The following is an 11,451-nucleotide window of genomic DNA, read 5'->3' as shown; positions in this document are numbered from 1 at the left end:
GCGTATGCTTGTGTGATGTGCGTGTGCGTGTGAGTGCTTGCGTGTGCGTACGTATTGGAGCGTAGCGTGCGTGGCGTGATGGCTTGTGTGAGTGTGCGTGTGCGTGTGAGTGCTTGCGTATGTGCGTAAACCGTATGGACGTGCGTGCGTGCGTATGCTGTGTTGCTTGGGTGTGTGTGGTTGTATGTGCGTGTGTGCGTGTAGCTGGTAGTTGATAGTCCGTGTGGCGTGTGATCTGCTTCTACGTATGGGACGTGCGTGCGTGCGTATGCTTTGTGTGATGTGGTGCTAGTGCGTGTGAGTGCTTTGGCGTGTGGTGCGTAGCGTATGAACGTGCAGTACGTGCGTGCGTATCGATTGTGTGATGTGCGTGTGGCGTGCGAGTGCTTGCGTGTGTGGCGTGGGTATAGATGGACGTGCGTTGCGCCGGAAGGAGCCGTGTGTTTGTGTGTTTGTGTGTACGGGTGCGGGTGCTCGCGCAGTGTGTAGTGGACGCACACATAAATCGTCCGGTTAAGACAATATAACAGATATTAACAGATATATACAGGGTTATTTTAATAGTCGCAGTCACCGGTTGAGCCTTTTCGTTACACGGCAACAGCAGGCGGATCCGATAACTCTTGCACGGACGAACACCAGCAGTTGCTGGCGATAGGCTATAAGCATACGCGGATCAAAGCGTGATGCTATATAGAAAAGTGAATATTATTAGATCGGATTATTACATGCATGCACACGTGCTGGCAGCTCTCGCCTGCTGCCACTTTGACGCTTATGGCACAGAACGGCGCAAAAACAATTATGCTTGTTCAGGCAGCAACGCGACCGACGCAGTTCATCGCAGGCCCTAATTCGCCCTGATAATTGTATTTCAGCACAGGCAGCGAGGAATGTCCTTAATTAACTGTTCGTGATGCTGGACTATGTATAGACGGAGAAACTATTGGAAGACGTCGGTGATTGCCGTATTGTCCGAGGCATTGTGTAGGTAGTAGTGGCGCAGAGAGACAAACGAATACCAGTAACAATTCGATGCGAGCGATTATTATAGTGGAAGAGTCCTGAGACATATAAGCTATATATATGTACCGCCACGGCGCACGGTCGCACGCACGCACGGAGCTCCACGCGCACGCGTACGCACGACAGCACGCGCACCACACACAACACACACACACAACACACACACACACACACAACCAGCAACACACACACACGACATATATGATATATATATATAATATATGTGTTGTGTGTGTGTGTGTGTGTGGTGTGTGTGTGTTGTGTGTGTTGTGTGTGTGTGTGTGTGTGTGTGTGTGTGTGTGTGTGTGTGTGTGTGTGTGCCGTGTGGTGCGTGTACACAAAAGAAAAAGAGGGGAGAGACTTGGTGGCGATACAGCTATTTGCCCATTTATTGAAAACATATGACAGGTACAAATATATGGGGTGAGTAGCCCAGCATACGAGACAAAACCCCCGTTTTCTATCTATATAAATATTTTATCATCTATTTATATAGGAATGGGTAGCCGAGGCAGCGTATAAACAATATATACGTGGCTCTGGTGGTTAGAGAACCCAAATCGCCACGCGCGCTTACCCCCTAGCAATTCGCCAGCTATAGAGTTAGTCGGGATGAGTTTTGGGGTTGACAACACTCACAGTCTGCGGCCCTATGAGGCAGTCAGTGCGATTCCGCGTCCAACTTGTCATGCTGTCTTTGAGAAAAACTTTTCATTCGACGAAAGCTATGGAACGATACGAGTGAAGGATGTGATCGTAGATATAGAATAGCAGACTCAGCGGCCCTGTTGTGTCAGTAAAGCAAAATTGATACGTTCTAAGAATCAGCACCATAGATATAGGATTACAGGGGCCCGNTCTTCTCTCTCTCTCCTCTCCTCTCTCTCTCTCTCTCTCTCTCTCTCTCTCTCTCTCTCTCTCCCTGCGTCTCCCCATTCCTCGCTTCCTTCCTCACCCTCTTACTCGTGCTGTTCCCCACGACCATGGGCGTAAATACTGGGGTGATAGGGGGGATGCATCCCCCCGCTCTTGAAGGAGGGGAGAAGGCCTGTACAAATATCCCCCCCTAAGATTTAAAAAAAAAACTCCTTCCTCCGTGCCCCACTTGAAAGTCTGTCTTGCATACCATGCAATAGCCATGATTAACACTGAGTTTTGACTTCACAAGTACAAGCCACATCTGTGTATATTCGTTCCTGAATTTCTGTAAAAGTCGGGTTTTTTGGATGGCAATGGCAATTGGACGCCATTCTCCCCACGTGTTAATCTGATTAGCAGACAAACTACGCGACACCTAGCAGACAGCGCCTGTCTGACTCGGCTGTTCCATTTACCGTAGACATGCCAGATACAACATGCATAGAAACAGATTATAACACTGAGCGACGGTAGGGGTGCAAAACTAAGGTAATGGCAGAGCGTGCATTTCCAAGAAACGACTCGCGCAGTGAGTTTATAATTATTTTATTTTATTAAAGTAATTTATTTCATATTAAAATCTATTTGGGGAAATGCATAGGCTTTGCATATTAAGAGCATTTCAAGAGAATTCATGTTCTTTGTAACTGCGGGTTTAGTAAGTAGGCCTAACTAGAAATTACAGATCAATATTCACTCTCACATATTGAAATTAACAAATTTAATCACGTAGCCTACTATGGTAAATGACACACACCAAAACACAAACATACACAACACAGTAACTAACATAGTTCAGCTAATTATGATAATTTGGAGACATGGGCAGACCTAAATCATTTCAATTACTGCAGGGGCGTGTACAGTGGGGGGGGGGGTCCAGGGGGTCCGGACCCCCCCTGCTCGCGCAGAAAACGCATCTGAGGGGGTCTAATTTCAAAAAAATTACCATACCCCCCTTCGCGTGATCATCCCCCCCACTCCTCGGTACGGATTTACGCCCCTGCCCACGACATTAATAGTACGGAAGATGACATGGCATCAGTAGGCTGGCCGTTTTAAGCGAAAACTTTACACCCTCAAAAGTACAAAATTTGTAATTGGCGTGTATAATACACGTGCGTGCATGTTATCATTACGTCACATAATATCGCCCATTTCTAAAGCATGGAACCAGCATAAATTCGCCTGTGAGAATATTTACTTGATGTATTTTGGCAAATGAGGTGCTATTAGAAGCGTACAGAACTGTAGATTTTAGTGGTGCTACTTATATTCCAAGGCATAAACAATATATTTAATACAAACTAGAAGTAAAACTGAGTTCAACGGCAAGCGGTTGAAAGCCAGTTTGGTCCCCAACTGGATGCTGTCACAGTGTGGAATATAACATTTCACGAATTAAAGAATTTGCATAAGGAAGATATAGTTGTTTATAATCACAAACAATAACAAACAAAAACAATACAAAGAAATACAGAAAGCAGAGAAAAATAAATAAAATCTAAAGGACTCGAACACGGTTCCTTACAGGTGCAAAACGTACACGCTACCAATGAGCCAATGAGTCAAACAAAATTTTTAAACTTATAAGAGATACTTATAGCTTTATCTCGCTCTAAACTGAACATTCGCTTTAATCTTAACTCATAACTCTAACCCTAATCGTAACCCTAACCCGTATCCTAAAATCTAAACCTATCTGAACGAGGTTTCAACATTTTGCTCAAATTAATTATTTCAGAGGTCATAATGCACGCATCAACGGAAGTGGTTCAAACAAGCTGCGCGCGCAGCTATTTTTCTAATCCCTTTCTCTATTGGTTCCCACGTTTACGCAGGCGCCCGCCCTCTTAGTTACTCGCTGGGGGCTAGCGAGTAAAGTTCTAAGCCGAGAGGTGGGAGCGCGCACCAGTCTACCTAGCTGACTACCTGAATAATCTCGCGAGATCACGCGATATTAACCAATTGCAGATGTGGAGAGTATGGGAGTTTTAAGCTACGCCAGAAGAGGCGTCGCCGTTTTCTTTGAATATGACACGCCAAGAATTGTTCACATCCGTAGCAAGAAGGTTGGAGTCATCAATCGAATTATACAGTTCCTCATTGTCGCTTACATCGTCGGGTATGTACAGTAGTACTACAGATTATATTCACAGAGATGTCAAGTTTGAGAAATGGTTGAGAGTGAGACTCAGAGTTTGACGGAGCGAAGCGACCAAGGGTTGGGGGAGGGGGGTTTCCCCCTCGAAATTTTCGAGCTTTTCGAAATTTGAGGTTTGAAATGGTGCAATTTAGTGCATACCTATGGTATGATTTATTGCCTTTATAAATATAAGTTCTTACTCATTTTCAATGATTAGAAGTAATCAAGTATTGCCACTATTGGGAAATATGAATTGAATTTTTGTATGACTCAGCATGTGTGTCAGATAAGTGTCATGACTCATGCCACTTTATCACAGTAAAAGTGCAAGCAAGCTGATAATTGAAAAGTAAACAAAATACCTCAGTAACCTGCAAAGCCATCATCCAGGCGGGATATTGGATTCTAAGCAGGCAAATAAAATGCGCTGTGGCTATATGCCCGGCAGCCGGGCACGGTCTTCGTTTTCCTAAATGCCCGGCAGTTCTTAACCCTAAACCTAACAAAAACCCTAACTCTAGCCCTAAACCTAACCCTAACCCTAACCCTAATCCTAACTCTAACCCTAACCCTTGTTTACTTTAGATAACGCTAAAAATTAAAAACTGCCGGGCATTTAGGAAATCGAAGACCGTGCCCGGCAGCCGTCAGATATACGCCGGCTGCCGGGCATATAGCCACTGTGAATAAAATGCGCGCCGCGCTGCTTATAGCGTATACGTATTATACGTATACGGCCGGAGCGAGCTATAGCTATTGCGGGGTTCGCTGTTGATCGGGTCTTAGCCTTCCGATACTAGTACTAGTAGACTGCCTTACTGGTATCTGGGACTGAAAATAGTGGGTTTTAATTATTTATTTATTGATTTTGATTTTTGCGTGAGAAATTTAGAGATGAGCGAGAGAGCGTGAGAATTGACCAAAATGCGTGAGTCTCACTTAGCTACGGCTAACGGGCTATAGTTACTAGAGCTAGGATATAAGAGCTGTCCCCAATGCATATTCGCAAATGTGCGACATGTGCAAATGTGGTCAGCTCTTAATTGTATCCTTGGGCCGTACTTTCGACGTAGTAGTGTCGACCAGGTGTACAAATGTGCAGTTATTAATTACGCAGTGGCTACGCGTCCGGAACCGGTCGCCTAGCCTCCAGGCTACGCATCCGGACATCCACTCACACAGTGATCGCGCGACTCGCGTACACTCATGATTGGCACACGCATGGCACATTTACAGTTGGTGATGTGTGTGAACCGGTGTTTGAATGGAGAGTTCACGTCTCTCGACTATAGTGCAGTATCGTGAAATATGTGAGTTATTCGATATAACTTCAAACGTCGTTGCAAAGTAACAGAAAGTAGTAGTACATGGAGATCGTATCATCTGCCAAGAAATTTTTTTATTTTCCTGCTGTGGCAAATCTTTGGCCTACAGTACTGTTCCAAAAATATCTTGAACATTTTTTACGTAACGCAGCAGCTGCATTATTTTCACACTGAGATTAAATGTTTACACACGCATCTCTCTGCTCATATCAATCATGCCTTGGTGTTAAAGCTGTTAACTAACTGAGGTTACTTTTAAATAGGTCGTGCATTTACTCCCATAGATCTTCCAATAGTCTTCGTGCTTCTCTCCCTGTACTTAACGCTTCTCTGCCCGTACTGTCTAAACCTTCTCCCACAAGGGCAGCTTTTATTCTTCAATCTTCACTTTCTCGATGATTTCATGGTCCTATCCTCATCCTATACTTATCCTACTGCCCTCCCCCTTGTACTTGGTCTCCTCCTCCTCTCTCCCCATGTACCAACCTTCCTCCCCTCTCTGGCACTCACACTCGTACACCCTTTCTCTGCCCTTCCTCCCCCACCCCCTCTCCCCTCACAGTGCCCTGCTCTAATTTCTAAACTCGATGCTGTTTCTCGTCAGTAATTTATATTGGGTTGAAGTGCGCATGTTGACGTCACGAGTCGGGTTCAGGGTGAGGATGAATGAATGTTGTGCCAGAGCAACATCTGTTGTGCGCGTGCGTGTGCGGTGCATCTCGAGTGCTTCAGCGTCGTGCCTGCGCTTCTCCGTGCGTCGGACCTTCCATAAATCATCGCCGTGCTGCGTGCATCACGATCGACGAAGTTGGAAACCCAACTCTCTAATTAGCACTCCTCGCACAGCCATCGTTGCAAAAGTTAAACGGATTAATTTTTTTGTGCTGGAATTTGAAAACGGGCGATCGTGCTATAAATCTTTAGTGATAGAGAGAGAGAGAGAGAGAAAAGCCACTTGCGTGCCCGCATTCCGTTGGCATTCATCTTCCGGGGAAAACTCCGGAGAAAAACCCGACTCCGCCGGAGAGGAAACATCGGTCGCGCGGCATCGCCGCGGCAACGATCGACGCGTGCTGCCGGCGGCGCAGACATGGATGTGCTAGCGACGGTGGCTGACGGGGAGTTTGAGTGCACCTTCGCGGCGTGTGCGCGCGGCAAGGGGGGCCGCTGCTGCTGCTCACTGTTCGACTACACGACGCCGCGCTACGTGAACATACGCAGCCGTACGATCGGCAGCATCAATGTCCTCCTGCAGCTACTCATCGGCACGTTCGTCGTCGGGTGCGTGGCCCGTAAGGGGCGTCGGTGTGGGTGGCGGCGTGGGTGGTGTGTGTGGCTCGTAAGGGGCGTTGGCGGTGGTGTGGGGGTGAGGTGGGGGTGAGGTGGGGAGTGTGGAGGCGGAGGCTAGAGTGAGTAGGTGAGGTGTGGAGGGGGGGAGTGTCGGGAGCTTGGTGGTGTGGAGAGCAGTAGATGGTGTGGAGGGAGGGTGCGCAGGAGTAGTGGGTGGCATCATGGCATGGAAGCAGTAGGTGGGGTGAAGCGAGTGTGGCGTAGGAGCTGTGGGGTTACGACCTGGCTGGCGTTTCGTTCTATCGTGTTGCCTCATCCCCTCCCTCCGCTCCTCTCTTCCTCCTCGCAGGTACGTGATCATCTACAGTAAGGGCTACCAGAAGTTTGGCGGCATCGACAGCGCGGTGACGACGAAGGTGAAGGGGACCATCTACACGAACGTGAGCGGCCTCGACCCGCTCTACAACAACCGCATATGGGACGTCGGCGACTACATCCAGCCCGCGCAGGTACGCAACATGTTGCAGTTCGTTGTGGTGTTGTTGCAGCTTGTTGTAGCTTGTTGTAGCTTGTTGTAGCTTGTTGTAGCTTGTTGTAGCTTGTTGCAGCTTGTTGTAGCTTGTTGCAGCTGGTTGCAGCTTGTTGTAGCTTGTTGCAGCTTGTTGCAGCGTTGTTGTAGCTTGTTGTAGCTTGTTGCAGCTTGCTGCTGAGAGTTCTCATGGCTTGTTGCTGCACTTTGCGGCTTGGGATATCTAATTGTGGCTCGGCTTGGCATGCTGCAGTTTGCTGCGCGTTGTTGCAGCTGGTTGCGGCTTGTTGCTACGGCGCGTTACAGGTTGTTGTTGTTGTGACGTGTTGTGGTTTGACGTGCGTTCGCAGGAGAACGGGGCGTTTTTCGTCATGACGAACGTGATCATCACGCCGAACCAGACGCAGGGAGAGTGCGCCGAGGACCCGGCCATCATGCCCTGCGACACGGCCGATAACTGCACCGCGGGCGAGCAGACGCCCAACGGCAACGGTGAGTCACCCGCCCTTCGTCCGTCCGCGGCGGTGGTACGGGCCGGGGTCCCGCGGAACTGGGAGAGTCCCCGGAATTTTCCCCCCGGAGTTTCCGGAATTCCGCGACTCCCTTCCCCTTTCCGTCCGCGGGGTTCGGGCCAGGGTCCCACGCGACCAGGGAGAGTCCCCGGAATTTTCCGGAATTCCAGTGTCGATTTACGCGGGGGCAAGAATTTATATTCATTAAGGACAATTTAAGTAAAATAATGTAAATTAACTAAATGTTTGCGTTCTATACATAACGTTTCTTGCCTGACGCAATTCTGTTTCTCACGTACCGCTGATGTTCCCCCCTCTCGCACGTGTTCTCCTTCCCGCTTTTTGCGCCATCGCGTTCTCTTCGCGCTCTCACTCTCTCCCTCAATCTCTCCCCCCTCTCTCGCTCTCCCTTTCTCTCTCGCTCTATCTCTCTCTCTCTCTCTTCCTCTCTCTTCGATTATATATATATATGAATATTTATCTCGAGCCGCGTGTAAACCGTGTCGTTGTTGTTTGCAGGTGTGATGACTGGAGAGTGTGTATCGTACCCGCCCGAGCCCACGCTGCGGTCGTGCGAGATACACGCATGGTGCCCCGTCGAACTGGACGAGCTTCCCCTGTGAGCCACCGCCGCGCGCGATTCCTTTATTTATTTTTAGTTTATATTAGACGAGGAGGAAAAAAATTGGTAAAAAGTCGGCAGCTTCTGTGCGACTAGCTGGAAGCCATGCGAGCGTGCCGACGCGCGGGTGAAAGGCGGCAATGTTTGCGACGGCGACGCGCGGGTGAAAGGCGGCAATGTTTGCGACGGCGACGCGCGGGTGAGAGGCGCGTGGTTTTTTGCGACACGTTCGCCGGCGCATCCGCCTTCTGTTTAAACTCGAGTTATAATCGATTAATAAGCGAGTTAATATAATACCCATGTGGCTGACAGACGGACAGATGGACAGACAGACAGACAGACAGACATATGGTAAGACAGACAGACAGACAGACATACGGAGAGACAGACGGACAGGCAGACGGTGGTGTGGCCGCAACCTTACGTGATTTACTAATTTTCTTTCAGTGAGGAGGCACTACTGAAGAATTCTTCTGTCTTCACAGTCCTCCTCAAGAACAGCGTAGAATTCCCACAGTTTGGGATAAAGCGGTGAGACGACAATATTCCTTAGTAATATACAGATTACTGATAAAAATAACTAGAAAAAATAAAATGAATAAAATAAATAAAAATGTACGGAGTAAACGATGATGATGTAGAATAAGTTGATGTTAAAGTTAATGATGATAAAGAATTAAAGATGTAGAATTACGTTTATCCCCGAAATAGTTATAAGGGGGGGGGGTGTACCTATCTAGATATATAAACTATGTATAACCTATGTATAAACTATGTATAATCTATGTTTAAACTATGCCTATAGTCTATGGATTAGGAGATGAGTGGATTAACGAGCAGCGTTAACGAGCATCGTTAACGCGCAGCCTTAACAAACCCCACAGTGTGGCCTCGCAATGTTTACAGCAGCTTCACAGCACGCGATTCTCTCCCCGCAGTTTTACCGCGCGCTCTCGATAACAAACCCGAGGCGACCGAAAACAAGCGGCGCAGACCGAGCGTTTATTTGCCTCGCATGCGCCGCGCGACATGTTGTCACCAGATGTGTGCGTGACTCTGGCGTGTTTACGACCCGGGACCCGTCTCGATCCGCGAGACTCACCGAGCGGCGAGAGCGAAGGGTTCGCGGCGGCGGACACTAACGAGCGATTCATCGGTTAATTACCGTCGAAGCGGCGGATCTCCTACTCGCATCGTTACATTTCATCTGTTAATTATCGCTGCCATGCGTAGCCGCCGTAACGGTGGTGCGTTCTGCCTTTCCAAATCGCGGTTCTCTGACTCGTATCATTACATTCCAACAGTTAATTGTCGCTTCCTTACGTTGCTGCGGTAATGGTGGTCGACTTCGTTCGTCAAAACGGCGGATTTCCGTACTTGCGTCGATTTGCATTCGCCGCGTTACCGGGCGGAGTTCATGCAGATTATAGCCGACGAGTTTAGACGGGTTCGCGGCGAGGCGGATAATAATTTTGTTTTTTCAATAAAGTAAATAAAAATTTACGCTCGGCCGTAAATTAAACCGCCGCTCATCACGTCCTTCTGGGATACGGAACGTAAGTTTCCGCAGCTGTTAGGAAACACTGCGAGGAATGCGTAAACATAATAGACGCGCGGCGGTGGGGGTATGCGAGCGTTTGTAGGCGGAGCGATTACCCGGATGCATTGCAGATGCATGATGATGCTAGTTAGCTTAGATAATATTGCTCCTTTTTTATTCACGATCACGGTAGCAGACGATCGGCTCCTGTGCGAGATACAGCGCAGGCGCAGCCACACGCGGTTGTTTTGAGTAGCGAGTAAAAAATTGCTGTTTTGAAAAAAACGAGAATTGAAACCGTGCTGGAAACTTTTTTCGCTCTTTGGCCGAGATGGGTGAATCGTACGTAAATCTAGAGGGTTTCATGTTAAGCTACACGATGCAAGTTACATGATGAGTTTTAAAATGGTACACCATGCTAGCATGCTTCATGTTAAGCTACACGATGCAATGTTACACGATGCTAGTTACATGACGAGTAAATGGTACATCATGCTAGAAGCTACACGATGCAATGTTACGCAATGCTTGTTGCATCGTGACTGAATCGGGATGCAAAGTTACTTTGTGCTAGGTTATGAAATGATACTAGCACCAGTACATAATGCTGGCATGTGCTGAACAATTACACGATGTCTGCATAGATGCAGCTAACGCACGGGCGGCCAACCAGCGATTGTCAGTCGAAAAATTTGTCGGCCCGTGTTGCGCAACGAAAAAATTGCCCATACGCAAACTGTCGCTGCCGCAAAGCGAAAACCGTGTTCTCGTTCCCCTCCCCACGTTTCGCCCTGTGTGAGACTTGCGTCTGACGAACCTCCCTCCATTCTGTCTGCGTCCGCTTTTGCAGACGAAACATTCTCAACACGATGGACTCTGAGTTTCTGCACAAGTGTCGCTACGACCCGAACAACGCGACGGCGAAGCTGTGTCCGGTGTTTGAGCTCGGCGTTCTGGCATCGTCCGCCGGCCAGGATTACGCGAAGATGGCGATAAAAGTATGCGACTAGAGCTGTGCGTCGGATCCGACATGAACCAAACATCCGATCCGACAGCATTTAAAAAAATCCGAATCCGAATCCGATGGCTATTTTGAATCCGATCCGAATCCGAATCCGATGGCAATTTTTGAATCCGAATCCGAATCCGAATCCGATGTGTATCGCTAAATCCGATCCGAAATCCGATCCGAAATCCGACCCGAATCCGGAACATAGAAATTGCAAATAGTGTGACAGCATCGTATAAAATTCGTGTTATAATTTGTTTCAACATGAAACTTTGGGTTGTTGAGATCAAGGGGTGAAGGGGGACTGTAGACGTAAGAAAAGTTAGAGAACGGGATGATGTGAAAAATGTGATGAATTTGTGACTGTCCCGACTCCCTTCAAATAATCATCTTGACAGTAAAGCCCGCCGCACGCGCGTGTGCGCATGCAAACGCATCGATTTCACATCGTGTGTGTGTGACAGTGTGTGTGTGCGTGTGCGTGTGCGTGTGCCTGTGCGTGTGTATTTGCGTGTGTGTGTGCGTGCGTGCGTG

At 48.1% G+C, this 11,451-nt stretch overlaps 1 protein-coding gene across 2 annotated transcripts in view; it reads left to right on the top strand.

Moving 5' to 3' along the window:
- Positions 1-3,907: 3,907 nt before the first annotated feature.
- The window catches only part of LOC106818360 (P2X purinoceptor 4-like), a 15,575-nt gene continuing 8,031 nt past the window's right edge, over positions 3,908-11,451 (top strand). For both annotated transcript variants that reach the window (XR_001395200.1, XM_014823076.1), the window contains exons 1-6: positions 3,908-4,069; positions 7,055-7,214; positions 7,585-7,726; positions 8,266-8,365; positions 8,816-8,899; positions 10,759-10,906. Coding sequence is in view for 1 of the 2 variants with exons in the window: in XM_014823076.1 (XP_014678562.1) it covers positions 3,930-4,069; positions 7,055-7,214; positions 7,585-7,726; positions 8,266-8,365; positions 8,816-8,899; positions 10,759-10,906 (774 nt within the window). In the remaining variant the exon portion in view is untranslated. The remainder of the gene's footprint in view (positions 4,070-7,054; positions 7,215-7,584; positions 7,727-8,265; positions 8,366-8,815; positions 8,900-10,758; positions 10,907-11,451) is intronic.

Source organism: Priapulus caudatus, unplaced genomic scaffold, assembly GCF_000485595.1.
Source record: "Priapulus caudatus unplaced genomic scaffold, Priapulus_caudatus-5.0.1 Scaffold2182, whole genome shotgun sequence".
Taxonomy (NCBI): Eukaryota; Metazoa; Priapulida; class Priapulimorpha; order Priapulimorphida; family Priapulidae; genus Priapulus; species Priapulus caudatus.
The sequence above is the reverse complement of the archived record's forward strand: the minus strand, read 5'-3'. Positions and strand labels throughout refer to the sequence as shown.